Raw genomic sequence first — 21,434 nt, 5'->3', positions numbered from 1 at the left:
TAAAACAGACACTCCCCCATGTAATATCACAGGTGTAATACAGTCACTCCCCCGTGTAATATCACACGTGTATTACAGACACTCCCCTCCCCCCCGTGTAATATCACAGGTGTAATACAGACACTCCCCCCATGTAATATCACAGGTGTAATACAGACACTCCCCCGTGTAATATCACACGTGTAATACAGACACTCCCCCTGTGTAATATCACACATGTAATACAGACAGTCCACCCGTGTAATATCACACGTGTAATACAGACACTCCCCTCCCCCCCGTGTAATATCACAGGTGTAATACAGACACTCCCCCGTGTAATATCACACGTGTAATACAGACACTCCCCCTGTGAAATATCACAGGTGTAATACAGTCACTCCCTCGTGTAATATCACAGGTATAATACAGACACTCCCTCCGAGTAATATCACAGGTGTAATACAGACACTCCCCCAGTGAAATATCACACATGCAATACAGACTCTTCCCCCTGTGTAATATCACACATGTAATACAGACACCCCCCCCTTGTAATATCACATGTGTAATACAGTCACTCCCCCGTGTAATGTCACATGTGTAATACAGTCACTCCCCCGTGTAATATCACAGGTGTAATACAGACACTCCCCCTGTGTAACATCACACATGCAATACAGACACTCCCCCCCCGTGTAATATCACAGGTATAATACAGACACTCCCCCCGTGTAATATCACAGGTATAATACAGACACTCCCCCATGTAATATCACAGGTGTAATACAGACACCCCCCCATGTAATATTACAGGTGTTATACAGACACCCCTCCATGTAATATCACACATGTAATACAGACACTCCCCCTGTGTAATATCACACATGTAATACAGACACTCCCCCTGTGTAATATCACAGGTGTAATACAGACACTCCCACGTGTAATATCACAGGTGTAATACAGACACTCCCCCTGTGTAATATCACACGTGTAATACAGACACTCCCCTGTGTAATATCACAGGTGGAATACAGACACCCCACATGTAATATCACACATGTAATACAGACACTCCCCCTGTGTAATATCACAGGTGTAAAACAGACACTCCCCCATGTAATATCACAGGTGTAATACAGTCACTCAGCCGTGTAATATCACACGTGTATTACAGACACTCCCCTCCCACCCGTGTAATATCACAGGTGTAATACAGACACTCCCCCCATGTAATATCACACGTGTAATACAGACACTCCCCCTGTGTAATATCACACATGTAATACAGACAGTCCACCCGTGTAATATCACACGTGTAATACAGACACTCCCCTCCCCCCCGTGTAATATCACAGGTATAATACAGACACTCCCCCGTGTAATATCACACGTGTAATACAGACACTCCCCCTGTGTAATATCACAGGTGTAATACAGTCACTCCCTCCGTGTAATATCACAGGTGTAATACAGTCACTCCCCTGTGTGATATCAAAGGTATAATACAGACACTCCCCATGTAATATCACATGTGTAATACAGACACTCACACGTGTAATACAGACACTCCCCCTGTGTAATATCACAGGTGTAATACAGACGCCCCCCCACGTGTAATATCACAGGTGTAATACAGACACTCCCCACGTGTAATATCACAGGTGTAATACAGACACCCCCACGTGTAATATCACACGTGTAATACAGTCACTCCCCCGTGTAATATGACAGGTGTAATACAGTCTCCCCCGTGTAATATCACATGTGTAATACAGTCACTCCCCCGTGTAATATCACATGTGTAATACAGTCACTCCCCCGTGTAATATCACAGGTGTAATACAGACACTCCCCCTGTGTAACATCACACATGCAATACAGACAATCCCCCCCCATGTAATATCACAGGTATAATACAGACACTCCCTCCGTGTAATATCACAGGTGTAATACAGACACTCCCCCAGTGAAATATCACACATGCAATACAGACACTCCCCCGTGTAATATCACAGGTGTAATACAGTCACTCCCCCGTATAATATCACACATGCAATACAGACACTCCCCCCCGTGTAATATCACAGGTATAATACAGACACTCCCTCCGTGTAATATCACAGGTGTAATACAGACACTCCCTCCATGTAATATCACAGATGTAATACAGACACTACCCCGTGTAATATCACACATGCAATACAGACACTCCCCCGTGTAATATCACAGGTGTAATACAGTCAATCCCCCGTGTAATATCACAGGTATAATACAGACACTCCCCCCGTGTAATATCACAGTTTTAATACAGTCACTCCCCCGTGTAATATCACAGGTGTAATACAGACACTCCCCCGTGTAATATCACACATGTAATACAGACAATCCCCCGTGCAATATCACAGTTGTAAAACAGACACTCCCCCCGTGTAATATCACAGGTGTAATACAGTCACTCCCTCCTTGTAATATCACAGTTGTAAAACAGACACTCCCCCCGTGTAATATCACAGGTGTAATACAGTCACTCCCTCCTTGTAATATCACACATGTAATACAGACACTCCCCCGTGTAATATCACAGGTGTAATACAGTCACTCCCCCGTGTAATATCACAGGTATAATACAGACAATCCCTCCTTGTAATATCACAAATGTAATAAAGACACTCCACCGTGTAATATCACACATGTAATACAGACACTCCCCCATGTAATATCACAGTTGTAATACAGTCACTCCCCCGTGTAATATCACAGGTATAATACAGACACTCCCCCGTGTAATATCACATATGTAATACAGACACTCCCCCGTGTAATATCACAGGTATAATACAGACACTCGTTCCATGTAATATCACAGGTGTAATACAGTCACTCCCCCGTGTAATATCACAGGTATAATACAGACAATCCCTCCTTGTAATATCACACATGTAATAAAGACACTCCACCGTGTAATATCACACATGTAATACAGACACTCCCCCATGTAATATCACAGGTGTAATACAGTCACTCCCCCGTGTAATATCACAGGTATAATACAGACACTCCCTCCGTGTAATATCACAATTGTAATACAGTCACTCCCCCGTGTAATATCACAGGTGTAATACAGACACTCCCCCAGTGTAATATCACACATGCAATACAGACACTCCCCCGTGTAATATCACAGGTGTAATAACGTCACTACCCTGTGTAATATCACAGGTATAATACAGACACTACACCCGTGTAATATCTCAGTTGTAATACAGTCACTCCCCCGTGTAATATCACACGTGTAATACAGACACTACCCCGTGTAATATCACAGGTGTAATACAGACACTCCCCCGTGTAATATCACACATGTAATACAGACAGTCCCCCGTGTAGTATCACACATGTAATACAGACACTCCCCCCGTGTAATATCCAAGTGTAATACAGACACTACCCCCATGTAATATCACAGGTATAATATAGACCCCCCTCCGTGTAATATCACAGGTGTAATACCGACACTCCACCATGTAATACCACACGTGTAATACAGACACTCCCCCCGTGTAATATCACACATGTAATACAGACACTCCCCCCGTGTAATATCACAGGTATAATACAGACCCCCCTCCGTGTAATATCACAGGTGTAATACAGACACTCCCCTGTGTAATACTGTATCACAGGTGTAATACAGACCCCCGGCATGTAATATCACAGGTATAATTCAGACTCTCCCCCATGTAATATCACACGTGTAATAAGGACACTCCCCTCCCCCCGTGTAATATCACAGTTGTAATACAGACACTCCCCCCATGTAATATCACAGGTGTAATGCAGACACTCTCCCGTGTAATATCACACGTGTAATACACACACTCCCCCTGTGAAATATCACACATGTAATACAGACAGTCCCCCCGTGTAATATCACACGTGTAATACAGACACTCCCCCGTGTAATATCACACGTGTAATACAGACACTCCCTCGTGTAATATCACATGTGTATAATAGACACTCCCCCTGTGTAATATCACAGGTGTTATACACTCCCCCGTGTAATATCACATGTGTATAATAGACACTCACCCCGTGTAATATAACATGTGTATAATAAAGACTCGCCCCGTGTAATATCACATGTGTATAATAAACACTCGCCCCGTGTAATATCACATGTGTATAATAAACACTCGCCCCGTGAAATATCACATGTGTATAATAAACACTCCCCTGTGTAATATCACACTTGTAATACAGACACTCCCCCGTGTAATATCACAGGTGTAATACAGACACTCCCACGTGTAATATCACAGCTGTAATACAGACACTCCCCCTGTGTAATATCACACGTGTAATACAGACACTCCCCCATGTAATATCACAGGTGTAATACAGACACTCCCCCATGTAATATCACAGGTGTAATACAGTCACTCCCCCGTGTAATATCACACGTGTAATACAGACACTCCCCTTCCCCCCGTGTAATATCACAGTTGTAATACAGACACTCCCCCCATGTAATATCACAGGTGTAATACAGACACTCCCCCGTGTAATATCACACGTGTAATACAGACACTCCCCCTGTGTAATATCACAGGTGTAATACAGACACTCCCCCTGTGTAATATTGCAGGTATAATACAGACACTCCCCCGTGTAATATCACAGGTGTAATACAGACACCCCCCCATGTAATATCACACATGTAATACTGAAACTCCCTCTGTGTAATATCACAGGTGTAATACAGACACTCCCCCGTGTAATTTCACAAGTGTAATACAGACACTCCCCCGTGTAATATCACAGGTGTAATACAGACACTCCTCCGTGTAATATCACAGGTGTAATACAGACACTCCCTCTGTGTAATATCACAGGTGTAATACAGACACTACCCCCGTGTAATATCACACATGTAATACAGACACTCCTCCGTGTAATATCACAGGTGTAATACAGACACTCCCCCTGTGTAATATCACACATGTAATACAGACACTCCCCCTGTGTAATATCACAGGTGTAATACAGACACTCCCCCCGTGTAATATCACACATGTAATACAGACACTCCTCCGTGTAATATCACAGGTGTAATACAGACACTTCCCCCGTGTAATATCACACATGTAATACAGACACTCCCCCTGTGTAATATCACACATGTAATACAGACACTCCCCCTGTGTAATATCACAGGTATAATACAGACACTCCCCCGCGTAATATCACAGGTGTAATATAGACACCCCCCCATGTAATATCACATATGTAATACAGAAACTCCCCCTGTGTAATATCACAGGTGTAATGCAGACACTCCCCCGTGTAATTTCACAGGTGTAATACAGACACTCCTCCGTGTAATATCACAGGTGTAATACAGACACTCCCCCTGTGTAATATCACAGGTGTAATACAGACACTCCCCCCGTGTAATATCACACATGTAATACAGACACTCCCCCTGTGTAATATCACACGTGTAATACAGACACTCCCCCGTGTAATATCACACATGTAATACAGACACTCCCCCTGTGTAATATCACACATGTAATACAGACACTCCCCCCGTGTAATATCACACGTGCAATACAGACACTCCCCCTGTGTAATATCACAGGTGTAATACAGACACTCCCCCTGTGTAATATCACAGGTATAATACAGACACTCCCCCGTGTAATATCACAGGTGTAATACAGACACCCCCCCCATGTAATTTCACACATTTAAAACAGACACTCCCCCTGTGTAATATCACAGATGTAAAAGAGACACTCCCCTTGTGTAATATCACAGGTATAATACAGACACTCCCCCGTGTAATATCACAGGTGTAATACAGACACGCCCCCATGTAATATTACAGGTGTAATACAGACACCCCCCCATGTAATATCACACATGTAATACAGACACTCCCCCAGTGTAATATCACAGGTGTAATACAGACACTCCCACGTGAAATATCACAGGTGTAATACAGACACTCCCCCTGTGTAATATCACACGTGTAATACAGACACTCCCCCATGTAATATCACAGGTGTAATACAGACACTCCCCCATGTAATATCACAGGTATAATACAGACACTCCCCCTGTGTAATATCGCAGGTATAATACAGACACCCCCCCATGTAATATCACACATGTAATACAGACACTCACCCTGTGTAATATCACAGGTGTAATACAGACACTCCCCAGTGTAATTTCACAGGTGTAATACAGACACTCCCCCGTGTAATATCACAGGTGTAATACAGACACTCCCCCTGTGTAATATCCCACATGTAATACAGACTCTCCCCCCGTGTAATATCACACATGTAATACAGACACTCCCCCGTGTAATATCACACATGTAATACAGACACTCCCCCCGTGTAATATCACAGGTGTAATACAGACACCCCCCCGTGTAATATCACACATGTAATACAGACACTCCCCCCGTGTAATATCACACATGTAATACAGACACTCCCCCCGTGTAATATCACACATGTAATACAGACACTCCCCCCGTGTAATATCACAGGTGTAATACAGACACCCCCCCGTGTAATATCACACATGTAATACAGACACTCCCCCCGCGTAATATCACAGGTGTAATAAAGACACTCCCCCGTGTAATATCACACATGTAATACAGACACTCCCCCCGTGTAATATCACACATGTAATACAGACACTCCCCCTGTGTAATATCACAGGTGTAATACAGACACTCCCACGTGTAATATCACAGGTGTAATACAGACACTCCCCCTGTGTAATATCACACATGTAATACAGACACTCCCCCATGTAATATCACAGGTGTAATACAGACACTCCCCCTGTGTAATATCGCAGGTATAATACAGACACTCCCCCGTGTAATATCACCGGTGCAAAACAGACACTCCCTCTGTGTAATATCACAGGTATAATACAGACACTCCCCCGTGTAATATCACAGGTGTAATACAGACACCCCCCTATGTACTATCACACATGTAATACAGACACTCCCCCTGTGTAATATCACAGGTGTAATACAGCCACTCCCCCGTGTAATTTCACAGGTGTAATACAGACACTCCCCCGTGTAATATCTCAGGTGTAGTACAGACACTCCCCCTGTGTAATATCACACATGTAATACAGACACTCCCCCTGTGTAATATCACACATGTAATACAGACACTCCCCCCGTGTAATATCACACATGTAATGCAGACACTCCCCCGTGTAATATCACACATGTAATACAGACACTCCCCCGTGTAATATCACAGGTGTAATACAGACACCCCCCCCGTGTAATATCACAGGTGTAATACAGATACCCCCCCGTGTAATATCACACATGTAATACAGACACTCCCCCATGTAATATCACAGGTGTAATACAGTCACTCCCCCGTGTAGTATCACAGGTATAATACAGACACTCCCCCCGTGTAATATCACAGTTGTAATACAGACACTCCCTCAGTGTAATATCAAAGTTGTAATACAGTCACTCCCCCGTGTAATATCACAGGTGTAATACCGTCACTACCCTGTGTAATATCACAGGTATAATACAGACCCCCTTCCGTGTAATATCTCAGTTGTAATACAGTCACTCCCCCGTGCAATATCACACGTGTAATACAGACACTACCCCGTGTAATATCACAGGTGTAATACAGACACTCCCCCGTGTAATATCACACATGTAATACAGACACTCCCCCGCGTAGTATCACACATGTAATACAGACACTCCCCCCGTGTAATATCACAGGTGTAATACAGACACTACCCCCATGTAATATCACAGGTATAATACAGACCCCCCTCCGTGTAATATCACAGGTGTAATACCGACACTCCACCGTGTAATACCACACGTGTAATACAGACACTCCCCCCGTGTAATATCACACATGTAATACAGACACTCCCCCCGTGTAATATCACAGGTATAATACAGACCCCCCTCCGTGTAATATCACAGGTGTAATACAGACACTCCCCTGTGTAATACTGTATCACAGGTGTAATACAGACCCCCGGCATGTAATATCACAGGTATAATTCAGACTCTCCCCCGTGTAATATCACACGTGTAATACAGACACTCCCCCCGCGTAATATCACACGTGTAATAAAGACTCTCCCCCTGTGTAATATCACATGTGTAATACAGACCCTCCCCCCGTGTAATATCACGCATGTAATACAGACCCTCCCCCCGTGTAATATCACACATGTAATACAGACAATCCCTCACGTGTAATATCACACATGTAATACAGACACTCCCCCTGTTTAATATCACACATGTAATACAGACACTTCCCCCTGTGTAATATCACTCATGTAATACAGACACTCCCTCACGTGTAATATCACACATGTAATACAGACACTCCCCCATGTAATATCACATGTGCATAATAAACACTCGCCCCTTGTAATATCACATGTGTATAATAAACACTCCCCCCGTGTAATATCACATGTGTAACACAGACACTTCCCCGTGTAATACAGACACTCCCCCTGTTTAATATCACACATGTAATACAGACACTCCCCCCGTGTAATATCACACATGTAATACAGACTCTCCCTCACGTGTAATATCACACATGTAATACAGACACTCCCCCATGTAATATCACATGTGTAACACAGACACTTCCCCGTGTAATACAGACACTCCCCCTGTTTAATATCACACATGTAATACAGACACTCCCCCCTGTGTAATATCACTCATGTAATACAGGCACTCCCTCCGTGTAATATCACTCGTGTAATACAGACACTCCCCCATATAATATCACATGTGTATAATAAACACTCCCCCCGTGTAATATCACACGTGTAACACAGACACTCCCCCGTGTAATACAGACAGTCACCCTGTGTAATATCACACATGTAATACAGACACTCCCCGCTGTGTAATATCACACGTGTAATACAGACACTCCCCCGTGTGATATCACAGGTGTAATACAGACACTCCCGCGTGTAATATCACACATGTAATAGACACTCCGCCTTGTAATATCACACATGTAATACAGACACTCCCCTGTGTAATATCACACATGTAATACAGACACTACCCCGTGTAATATCACACATGTAATACAGACACTCCCCCGTGTAATATCACACGTGTAATACAGACACTCCCCGCTGTGTAATATCACACGTGTAATACAGACACTCCCCCGTGTGATATCACAGGTGTAATACAGACACTCCCGCGTGTAATATCACACATGTAATAGACACTCCGCCTTGTAATATCACACGTGTAATACAGACACCCCCCCATGTAATATCACACGAGTAATACAGACACTCCCTCGTGTAATATCACATGTGTATAATAGACACTCCCCCTGTGTAATATCACAGGTGTAATACACTCCCCCGTGTAATATCACATGTGTATAATAGACACTCGCCCCGTGTAATATCACATGTGTATAATAAAGACTCGCCCCGTGTAATATCACATGTGTATAATAAACACTCGCCCCGTGTAATATCACATGTGTATAATAAACACTCGCCCCGTGAAATATCACATGTGTATAATAAAGACTCGCCCCGTGTAATATCACATGTGTATAATAAACACTCGCCCCGTGTAATATCACATGTGTATAATAAACACTCGCCCCGTGAAATATCACATGTGTATAATAAACACTCCCCCCGTGTAATATCACACTTGTAATACAGACACTCCCCCGTGTAATATCACAAGTGTAATACAGACACTCCCACGTGTAATATCACAGCTGTAATACAGACACTCCCCCTGTGTAATATCACACGTGTAATACAGACACTCCCCCTGTGTAATATCACAGGTGTAATACAGACACTCCCCCTGTGTAATATCGCAGGTATAATACAGACACTCCCCCGTGTAATATCACAGGTGTAATACAGACACTCCCCCGTGTAATTTCACAGGTGTAATACAGACACTCCCCCATGTAATATCACAGGTGTAATACAGACACTCCCCCATGTAATATCACAGGTGTAATACAGTCACTCCCCCGTGTAATATCACATATGTAATACAGACACTCCCCTTCCCCCCGTGTAATATCACAGTTGTAATACAGACACTCCCCCCATGTAATATCACAGGTGTAATACAGACACTCCCCCGTGTAATATCACATGTGTAATACAGACACTCCCCCTGTGTAATATCACAGGTGTAATACAGACACTCCCCCTGTGTAATATCGCAGGTATAATACAGACACTCCCCTGTGTAATATCACAGGTGTAATACAGACACTCCCCCGTGTAATTTCACAGGTGTAATACAGACACTCCCCCGTGTAATATCACAGGTGTAATATAGACACTCCTCCGTGTAATATCACAGGTGTAATACAGACTCTCCCCCTGTGTAATATCACAGGTGTAATACAGACACTCTCCCCGTGTAATATCACACATGTACTACAGACACTCCTCCGTGTAATATCACAGGTGTAATATAGACACTCCCCCTGTGTAATATCACACATGTAATACAGACACTCCCCCTGTGTAATATCACAGGTGTAATACAGACACTCCCCCCCGTGTAATATCACACATGTAATACAGACACTCATCCGTGTAATTTCACAGGTGTAATACAGACACTCCCCCCGTGTAATATCACACATGTAATACAGACACTCCCCCTGTGTAATATCACACATGTAATACAGACACTCCCCCTGTGTAATATCACAGGTATAATACAGACACTCCCCCGTGTAATATCACAGGTGTAATACAGACACCCCCCCATGTAATATCACACATGTAATACAGAAACTCCCCCTGTGTAAAATCACAGGTGTAATGCAGACACTCCCCCGTGTAATTTCACAGGTGTAATACAGACACTCCCCCTGTGTAATATCACAGGTGTAATACAGACACTCCCCCCGTGTAATATCACACATGTAATACAGACACTCCCCCTGTGTAATATCACACGTGTAATACAGACACTCCCCCGTGTAATATCACACATGTAATACAAACACTCCCCCTGTGTAATATCACACATGTAATACAGACACTCCCCCCGAGTAATATCACACGTGTAATACAGACACTCCCCCTGTGTAATATCACAGGTGTAATACAGACACTCCCCCTGTGTAATATCACAGGTATAATACAGACACTCCCCCGTGTAATATCACAGGTGTAATACATACACCCCCCCCATGTAATATCACACATGTAAAACAGACACTCCCCCTGTGTAATATCACAGATGTAAAACAGACACTCCCCTTGTGTAATATCACAGGTATAATACAGACACTCCCCCGTGTAATATCACAGGTGTAATACAGACACCCCCCCATGTAATATTACAGGTGTAATACAGACACCCCCCCATGTAATATCACACATGTAATACAGACACTCCCCCCGTGTAATATCACACATGTAATACAGACACTCCCCCCGTGTAATATCACACATGTAATACAGACACTCCCCCCGTGTAATATCACAGGTGTAATACAGACACCCCCCCGTGTAATATCACACATGTAATACAGACACTCCCCCGTGTAATATCACACATGTAATACAGACACTCCCCCGTGTAATATCACACATGTAATACAGACACCCCCTCCGTGTAATATCACACATGTAATACAGACACTCCCCCGTGTAATATCACATGTGTATAATAACACTCGCCCCGTGTAATATCACACATGTAATACAGACACTCCCCCGTGTAATATCACACGTGTAATACAGACACTCCCCCGTGTAATATCACAGGTGTAATACAGTCACTCCCCCCGTGTAATATCACATGTGTAATACAGACACTCCCCCGTGTAATATCACAGGTGTAATACAGACACTCCCCCATGTAATACAGACACTCTACACTTTATCCTGTACATCAGTAAAGACTCTTTACTTTTTGTAGGTTTAGCTTCTGGCTTGGTTCCAATGTATGTGGGTGAGATTTCTCCAACACACCTTCGGGGGGCGCTGGGCACCCTGCATCAGCTGTCCTTGGTTATAGGTATATTGGTTGCTCAGGTAATCTATAAGATACAGTTGATTTGTTTTGGCCAAAAGTTTTTCATTTCCTCCTCTATAGCTCCTGATTATTTGTAATGTCTCCTGTATTGTCCCCTTTGTCTCCTGTATTGTCCCCTTTGTCTCCTGTACTGTCCCCTATGTCTCCAGCATTGTCCCCTATATCTCCTCTATTGTCCCTATGTCTCCTGTATTGTCCCCTATGTCTCCTGTATTGTCCCCTATGTCTCCTGCATTGTCCCCTATGTCTCCTGTATTGTCCCTATGTCTCCTGTATTGTCCCCTTTGTCTCCCGTATTGTCCCCTTTGTCTCCTGTATTGTCCCCTATATCTCCCGTGTTGTCCCCTATGTCTCCCGTATTGTCCCCTATGTCTCCCGTATTGTCCCCTATGTCTCCCGTACTGTCCCCTATGTCTACCGTATTGTCCCCTTTGTCTCCCGTATTGTCTCCTATGTCTCCCGTATTGTCCCTTTTGCTCCCGTATTGTCCCCTATGTCTCCTGTATTGTCCCCTATGTCTCCTGCATTGTCCATATGTCTCCTGCATTGTCCCTATGTCTCCTGTATTGTCCCCTATGTCTCCCATATTGTCCCCAGTGTCTCCCGTATTGTCCCCTGTGTCTCCCGTGTTGTCCCCTGTGTCTCCCGTATTGTCCCCTTTGTCTCCCGTATTGTCCCCTATGTCTCCCGTATTGTCCCCTATGTCCCCTGCATCGTCCCCAATGTCCCCTGCATTGTCCCCTATGTCCCCTGCATTGTCCCCTATGTCTCCTGTATTGTCCCCTTTGTCTCCTGCATTGTCCCCTATGTCTCCTGCATTGTCCCCTATGTCTCCTGCATTGTACCCTATGTCCCCTGCATTGTCCCCTGTCTCCTGTATTGTCCTCCACAGTATATATTTTTTATCATTTTTTAACTCTCTCAGGTCTTGGGTCTGGATTTATTTCTGGGCACTAGTAGTCGGTGGCCGGCGCTGTTTTGGGTAACGCTGATCCCGGCAGCTCTACAATCCATTTTGCTGCCATTTTGCCCGGAGAGCCCTCGTTTCCTGTATATCGTGTGTGAGCAGGAGGGCCAGGCCCGGACCAGTAAGTGATGATATATGCGCACCAGACATGGCATCTCATGTGGTTCTCCCATAGGGATAGCGTTGGTTCCCTGTACGTTTAGTTTGTGGTTTCCCATCTCGCAGGTTTGCGGCGTCTCACCGGCCTCTTGGATGTCTCACATGATCTTTCAGAAATGAAGGAAGAGAAAAGACAGATGGACACACAACAAAAAGTGTCCATCATGCAGATCTTTCGTTCCCGCACCTACAGACAACCTATAATTGTGGCCATAATCTTACAACTCTCCCAACAGTTGTCGGGTATTAATGCGGTAAGTCTGCCCCACTCCCTGCAGAGAGATACAGACAGAAGGGAGCTATGACCTCACTCCCTGCAGAGTGATACAGACAGAAGAGAGCTATCACCCCACCCCCTGCAGAGAGATACAGATAGAAGGGAGCTATGACCTCACCCCCTGCAGAGTGATACAGACAGAAGGGAGCTATGACCCCACCCCCTGCAGAGTGATACAGATAGAAGGGAGCTATGACCTCACCCCCTGCAGAGTGATACAGATAGAAGGGAGCTATGACCTCACCCCCTGCAGAGAGATACAGATAGAAGGGAGCTATGACCCCACCCCCTGCAGAGTGATACAGATAGAAGGGAGCTATGACCTCACCCCCTGCAGAGTGATACAGACAGAAGGGAGCTATGACCCCGCCCCCTGCAGAGTGATACAGACAGAAGGGAGCTATGACCCCGCCCCCTGCAGAGTGATACAGATAGAAGGGAGCTATAACCCCACCCCCTGCAGAGTGATACAGACAGAAGGGAGCTATGACCTCACCCCCTGCAGAGTGATACAGATAGAAGGGAGCTATGACCTCACCCCCTGCAGAGTGATACAGACAGAAGGGAGCTATGACCCCACCCCCTGCAGAGTGATACAGATAGAAGGGAGCTATGACCTCAACCCCTGCAGAGTGATACAGATAGAAGGGAGCTATGACCTCACCCCCTGCAGAGTGATACAGATAGAAGGGAGCTATGACCTGACCCCCTGCAGAGAGATACAGACAGAAGGGAGCTATGACCTGACCCCCTGCAGAGTGATACAGATAGAAGGGAGCTATGACCCCCCCCCTGCAGAGTGATACAGACAGAAGGGAGCTATGACCTCACTCCCTGCAGAGTGATACAGACAGAAGGGAGCTATGACCTCACCCCCTGCAGAGTGATACAGACAGAAGGAAGCTATGACCTCACCCCCTGCAGAGTAATACAGATAGAAGGGAGCTATGACCTCACCCCCTGCAGAGTGATACAGACAGAAGGGAGCTATGACCTCACCCCCTGCAGAGTGATACAGATAGAAGGGAGCTATGACCCCACCCCCTGCAGAGTGATACAGACAGAAGGGAGCTATGACCTCACCCCCTGCAGAGTGATACAGATAGAAGGGAGCTATGACCTCACCCCCTGCAGAGTGATACAGATAGAAGGGAGCTATGACCCCACCCCCTGCAGAGTGATACAGACAGAAGGGAGCTATGACCTCACCCCCTGCAGAGTGATACAGACAGAAGGGAGCTATGACCCCACTCCCTGCAGAGAGATACAGACAGAAGGGAGCTATGACCTCACTCCCTGCAGAGTGATACAGACAGAAGGGAGCTATGACCCCACCCCCTGCAGAGTGATACAGATAGAAGGGAGCTATGACCCCGCCCCCTGCAGAGTGATACAGACAGAAGAGAGCTATGACCCCACCCCCTGCAGAGTGATACAGACAGAAGGGAGCTATGACCCCACCCCCTGCAGAGAGATACAGACAGAAGGGAGCTATGACCTCACCCCCTGCAGAGTGATACAGACAGAAGGGAGCTATGACCTCACCCTCTGCAGAGTGATACAGACAGAAGGGAGCTATGACCTCACCCCCTGCAGAGTGATACAGATAGAAGGGAGCTATGACCTCACCCCCTGCAGAGTGATACAGACAGAAGGGAGCTATGACCTCACCCCCTGCAGAGTGATACAGACAGAAGGGAGCTATGACCCCATCCCCTGCAGAGTGATACAGATAGAAGGGAGCTATGACCTCACCCCCTGCAGAGTGATACAGACAGAAGGGAGCTATGACCCCACCCCCTGCAGAGTGATACAGACAGAAGGGAGCTATGACCCCACCCCCTGCAGAGTGATACAGACAGAAGGGAGCTATGACCCCGCCCCCTGCAGAGTGATACAGACAGAAGGGAGCTATGACCTCACCCCCTGCAGAGTGATACAGACAGAAGGGAGCTATGACCCCACCCCCTGCAGAGTGATACAGATAGAAGGGAGCTATGACCCCACCCCCTGCAGAGTGATACAGATAGAAGGGAACTATGACCTCACCCCCTGCAGAGTGATACAGACAGAAGGGAGCTATGACCCCGCCCCCTGCAGAGTGATACAGACAGAAGGGAGCTATGACCACACCCCCTGCAGAGTGATACAGACAGAAGGGAGCTATGACCCCACCCCCTGCAGAGTGATACAGATAGAAGGGAGCTATGACCTCACCCCCTGCAGAGTGATACAGACAGAAGGGAGCTATGACCCCACCCCCTGCAGAGTGATACAGATAGAAGGGAGCTATGACCCCACCCCCTGCAGAGTGATACAGATAGAAGGGAGCTATGACCTCACCCCCTGCAGAGTGATACAGATAGAAGGGAGCTATGACCCCACCCCCTGCAGAGTGATACAGATAGAAGGGAGCTATGACCTCACCCCCTGCAGAGTGATACAGATAGAAGGGAGCTATGACCCCACCCCCTGCAGAGTGATACAGATAGAAGGGAGCTATGACCCCACCCCCTGCAGAGTGATACAGATAGAAGGGAGCTATGACCTCACCCCCTGCAGAGTGATACAGATAGAAGGGAGCTATGACCCCACCCCCTGCAGAGTGATACAGATAGAAGGGAGCTATGACCTCACCCCCTGCAGAGTGATACAGATAGAAGGGAGCTATGACCCCACCCCCTGCAGAGTGATACAGACAGAAGGGAGCTATGACCTCACCCCCTGCAGAGTGAAACAGATAGAAGGGAGCTATGACCCCACCCCCTGCAGAGTGATACAGATAGAAGGGAGCTATGACCCCACCCCCTGCAGAGTGATACAGACAGAAGGGAGCTATGACCCCACCCCCTGCAGAGTGATACAGATAGAAGGGAGCTATGACCTCACCCCCTGCAGAGTGATACAGATAGAAGGGAGCTATGACCCCACCCCCTGCAGAGTGATACAGACAGAAGGGAGCTATGACCTCACTCCCTGCAGAGTGATACAGACAGAAGGGAGCTATGACCCCACTCCCTGCAGAGAGATACAGACAGAAGGGAGCTATGACCTCACTCCCTGCAGAGTGATACAGACAGAAGGGAGCTATGACCCCACCCCCTGCAGAGTGATACAGATAGAAGGGAGCTATGACCCCGCCCCCTGCAGAGTGATACAGATAGAAGGGAGCTATGACCCCACCCCCTGCAGAGTGATACAGACAGAAGGGAGCTATGACCTCACTCCCTGCAGAGTGATACAGACAGAAGGGAGCTATGACCCCACTCCCTGCAGAGAGATACAGACAGAAGGGAGCTATGACCTCACTCCCTGCAGAGTGATACAGACAGAAGGGAGCTATGACCCCACCCCCTGCAGAGTGATACAGATAGAAGGGAGCTATGACCTCACCCCCTGCAGAGTGATACAGACAGAAGAGAGCTATGACCCCACCCCCTGCAGAGTGATACAGACAGAAGGGAGCTATGACCCCGCCCCCTGCAGAGTGATACAGACAGAAGGGAGCTATGACCCCACCCCCTGCAGAGTGATACAGACAGAAGGGAGCTATGACCTCACCCCCTGCAGAGTGATACAGACAGAAGGGAGCTATGACCCCACCCCCTGCAGAGAGATACAGACAGAAGGGAGCTATGACCTCACCCCCTGCAGAGTGATACAGACAGAAGGGAGCTATGACCTCACCCCCTGCAGAGTGATACAGATAGAAGGGAGCTATGACCCCACCCCCTGCAGAGTGATACAGACAGAAGGGAGCTATGACCTCTCCCCCTGCAGAGTGATACAGACAGAAGGGAGCTATGACCCCGCCCCCTGCAGAGTGATACAGATAGAAGGGAACTATGACCTCACCCCCTGCAGAGTGATACAGACAGAAGAGAGCTATGACCCCACCCCCTGCAGAGTGATACAGACAGAAGGGAGCTATGACCCCACCCCCTGCAGAGTGATACAGACAGAAGGGAGCTATGACCCCACCCCCTGCAGAGTGATACAGACAGAAGGGAGCTATGACCCCACCCCCTGCAGAGTGATACAGACAGAAGGGAGCTATGACCTCACCCCCTGCAGAGTGATACAGATAGAAGGGAGCTATGACCCCACCCCCTGCAGAGTGATACAGACAGAAGAGAGCTATGACCCCACCGCCTGCAGAGTGATACAGATAGAAGGAAGCTATGACCTCACCCCCTGCAGAGTGATACAGACAGAAGGGAGCTATGACCTCACCCCTGCAGAGTGATACAGACAGAAGAGAGCTATGACCTCACCCCCTGCAGAGAGATACAGATAGAAGGAAGCTATGACCTCACCCGCTGCAGAGTGATACAGATAGAAGAGAGCTATGACCCCACCCCCTGCAGAGTGATACAGACAGAAGGGAGCTATGACCTCACCCCCTGCAGAGAGATACAGATAGAAGGAAGCTATGACCTCACCCCCTGCAGAGTGATACAGATAGAAGGGAGCTATGACCTCACCCCCTGCAGAGTGATACAGACAGAAGGGAGCTATGACCCCGCCCCCTGCAGAGTGATACAGACAGAAGGGAACTATGACCCCACCCCCTGCAGAGTGATACAGATAGAAGAGAGCTATGACCCCACCCCCTGCAGAGTGATACAGACAGAAGAGAGCTATGACCTCACCCCCTGCAGAGTGATACAGACAGAAGAGAGCTATGACCTCACCCCCTGCAGAGTGATACAGATAGAAGAGAGCTATGACCCCACCCCCTGCAGAGTGATACAGACAGAAGGGAGCTATGACCCCACCCCCTGCAGAGTGATACAGACAGAAGGGAGCTATGACCCCACCCCCTGCAGAGTGATACAGACAGAAGGGAGCTATGACCCCACCCCCTGCAGAGTGATACAGAAAGAAGGGAGCTATGACCTCACCCCCTGCAGAGTGATACAGACAGAAGAGAGCTATGACCTCACCCCTGCAGAGTGATACAGATAGAAGGAAGCTATGACCTCACCCCCTGCAGAGTGATACAGATAGAAGGGAGCTATGACCTCACCCCCTGCAGAGTGATACAGACAGAAGGGAGCTATGACCCCGCCCCCTGCAGAGTGATACAGACAGAAGGGAACTATGACCCCACCCCCTGCAGAGTGATACAGATAGAAGGGAGCTATGACCCCGCCCCCTGCAGAGTGATACAGACAGAAGGGAGCTATGACCTCACCCCCTGCAGAGTGATACAGACAGAAGGGAGCTATGACGCCACCCCCTGCAGAGTGATACAGACAGAAGGGAGCTATGACCTCACCCCCTGCAGAGTGATACAGATAGAAGGGAGCTATGACCTCACCCCCTGCAGAGTGATACAGATAGAAGGGAGCTATGACCTCACCCCCTGCAGAGTGATACAGATAGAAGGGAGCTATGACCCCACCCCCTGCAGAGTGATACAGACAGAAGGGAGCTATGACCTCACCCCCTGCAGAGTGATACAGATAGAAGGGAGCTATGACCTCACCCCCTGCAGAGTGATACAGATAGAAGGGAGCTATGACCTCACCCCCTGCAGAGTGATACAGATAGAAGGGAGCTATGACCTCACCCCCTGCAGGGGGATACAGATAGAAGAGAGCTATGACCCCACCCCCTGCAGAGTGATACAGACAGAAGGGAGCTATGACCTCGCCCCCTGCAGAGTGATACAGATAGAAGGGAGCTATGACCCCACCCCGTGCAGAGTGATACAGACAGAAGGGAGCTATGACCCCACCCCCTGCAGAGTGATACAGATAGAAGGGAGCTATGACCTCGCCCCCTGCAGAGTGATACAGACAGAAGGGAGCTATGACCCCACCCCCTGCAGAGTGATACAGACAGAAGAGAGCTATGACCCCATCCCCTGCAGAGTGATACAGACAGAAGGGAGCTATGACCTCACCCCCTGCAGAGTGATACAGACAGAAGAGAGCTATGACCCCATCCCCTGCAGAGTGATACAGACAGAAGGGAGCTATGACCCCACCCCCTGCAGAGTGATACAGACAGAAGAGAGCTATGACCCCACCCCCTGCAGAGTGATACAGACAGAAGGGAGCTATGACCTCACCCCCTGCAGAGTGATACAGACAGAAGGGACCTATGACCTCACCCCCTGCAGAGTGATACAGACAGAAGGGACCTATGACCCCACCCCCTGCAGAGTGATACAGACAGAAGGGACCTATGACCTCACCCCCTGCAGAGTGATACAGACAGAAGGGAGCTATGACCTCGCCCCCTGCAGAGTGATACAGACAGAAGGGACCTATGACCTCGCCCCCTGCAGAGTGATACAGACAGAAGGGACCTATGACCTCACCCCCTGCAGAGTGATACAGACAGAAGGGAGCTATGACCCCACCCCCTGCAGAGTGACACAGACAGAAGGGAGCTATGACCTCACCCCCTGCAGAGTGATACAGACAGAAGGGAGCTATGACCCCACCCCCTGCAGAGTGATACAGACAGAAGGGAGCTATGACCCCACCCCCTGCAGAGTGATACAGACAGAAGGGAGCTATGACCCCGCCCCCTGCAGGGTGATACAGACAGAAGGGAGCTATGACCTCACCCCCTGCAGAGTGATACAGATAGAAGGGAGCTATGACCCCGCCCCCTGCAGGGTGATACAGACAGAAGGGAGCTATGACCCCACCCCCTGCAGAGTGATACAGATAGAAGGGAGCTATGACCCCGCCCCCTGCAGAGTGATACAGACAGAAGGGAGCTATGACCCCGCCCCCTGCAGGGTGATACAGACAGAAGGGACCTATGACCACAACCCCTGCAGAGTGATACAGACAGAAGGGACCTATGACCTCACCCCCTGCAGAGTGATCCAGACAGAAGGGAGCTATGACCCCGCCCCCTGCAGAGTGATACAGACAGAAGGGAGCTATGACCCCGCCCCCTGCAGAGTGATACAGACAGAAGGAAGCTATGACCTCGCCCCCTGCAGATTGATACAGACAGAAGGGAGCTATGACCTCACCCCCTGCAGATTGATACAGACAGAAGGGAGCTATGACCTCACCCCCTGCAGATTGATACAGACAGAAGGGAGCTATGACCTCTCCCCCTGCAGAGTGATACAGACAGAAGGGAGCTATGACCCCACCCCCTGCAGAGTGATACAGACAGAAGGGAGCTATGACCCCGCCCCCTGCAGGGTGATACAGACAGAAGGGAGCTATGACCTCACCCCCTGCAGAGTGATACAGATAGAAGGGAGCTATGACCCCGCCCCCTGCAGGGTGATACAGACAGAAGGGAGCTATGACCCCACCCCCTGCAGAGTGATACAGACAGAAGGGAGCTATGACCCCACCCCCTGCAGAGTGATACAGATAGAAGGGAGCTATGACCTCACCCCCTGCAGAGTGATACAGATAGAAGGGAGCTATGACCTCACCCCCTGCAGAGTGATACAGATAGAAGGGAGCTATGACCCCACCCCCTGCAGAGTGATACAGACAGAAGAGAGCTATGACCCCACCCCCTGCAGAGTGATACAGACAGAAGGGAGCTATGACCCCACCCCCTGCAGAGTGATACAGACAGAAGGGAGCTATGACCCCACCCCCTGCAGAGTGATACAGATAGAAGGGAGCTATGACCTCTCCCCCTGCAGAGTGATACAGATAGAAGGGAGCTATGACCTCACCCCCTGCAGAGTGATACAGATAGAAGGGAGCTATGACCCCACCCCCTGCAGAGTGATACAGACAGAAGGGAGCTATGACCCCACCCCCTGCAGAGTGATACAGACAGAAGAGAGCTATGACCTCACCCCCTGCAGAGTGATACAGATAGAAGGTAGCTATGACCCCACCCCCTGCAGGGAGATACAGATAGAAGGGAGCTATGACGTCACCCCCTGCAGGGAGATACAGATAGAAGGG

General features: G+C 48.1%; 1 protein-coding gene across 2 annotated transcripts in view; it reads left to right on the top strand.

Moving 5' to 3' along the window:
- SLC2A4 (solute carrier family 2 member 4) overlaps positions 1 to 21,434 on the top strand; it is a 362,597-nt gene that overhangs the window by 232,765 nt on the left and 108,398 nt on the right. For both annotated transcript variants that reach the window (XM_073654656.1, XM_073654655.1), the window contains exons 5-7: positions 12,002 to 12,117; positions 13,044 to 13,206; positions 13,311 to 13,498. In XM_073654656.1, coding sequence (XP_073510757.1) covers positions 12,002 to 12,117; positions 13,044 to 13,206; positions 13,311 to 13,498 — 467 coding nt within the window. The remainder of the gene's footprint in view (positions 1 to 12,001; positions 12,118 to 13,043; positions 13,207 to 13,310; positions 13,499 to 21,434) is intronic.

Source organism: Phyllobates terribilis, unplaced genomic scaffold, assembly GCF_046119375.1.
Source record: "Phyllobates terribilis strain yellow unplaced genomic scaffold, ASM4611937v1 Scaffold_11__3_contigs__length_659146591, whole genome shotgun sequence".
Classification (NCBI taxonomy): Eukaryota; Metazoa; Chordata; class Amphibia; order Anura; family Dendrobatidae; genus Phyllobates; species Phyllobates terribilis.
Note: the sequence above shows the minus strand (reverse complement) of the source record. Positions and strands in the feature narration are given on the sequence as shown.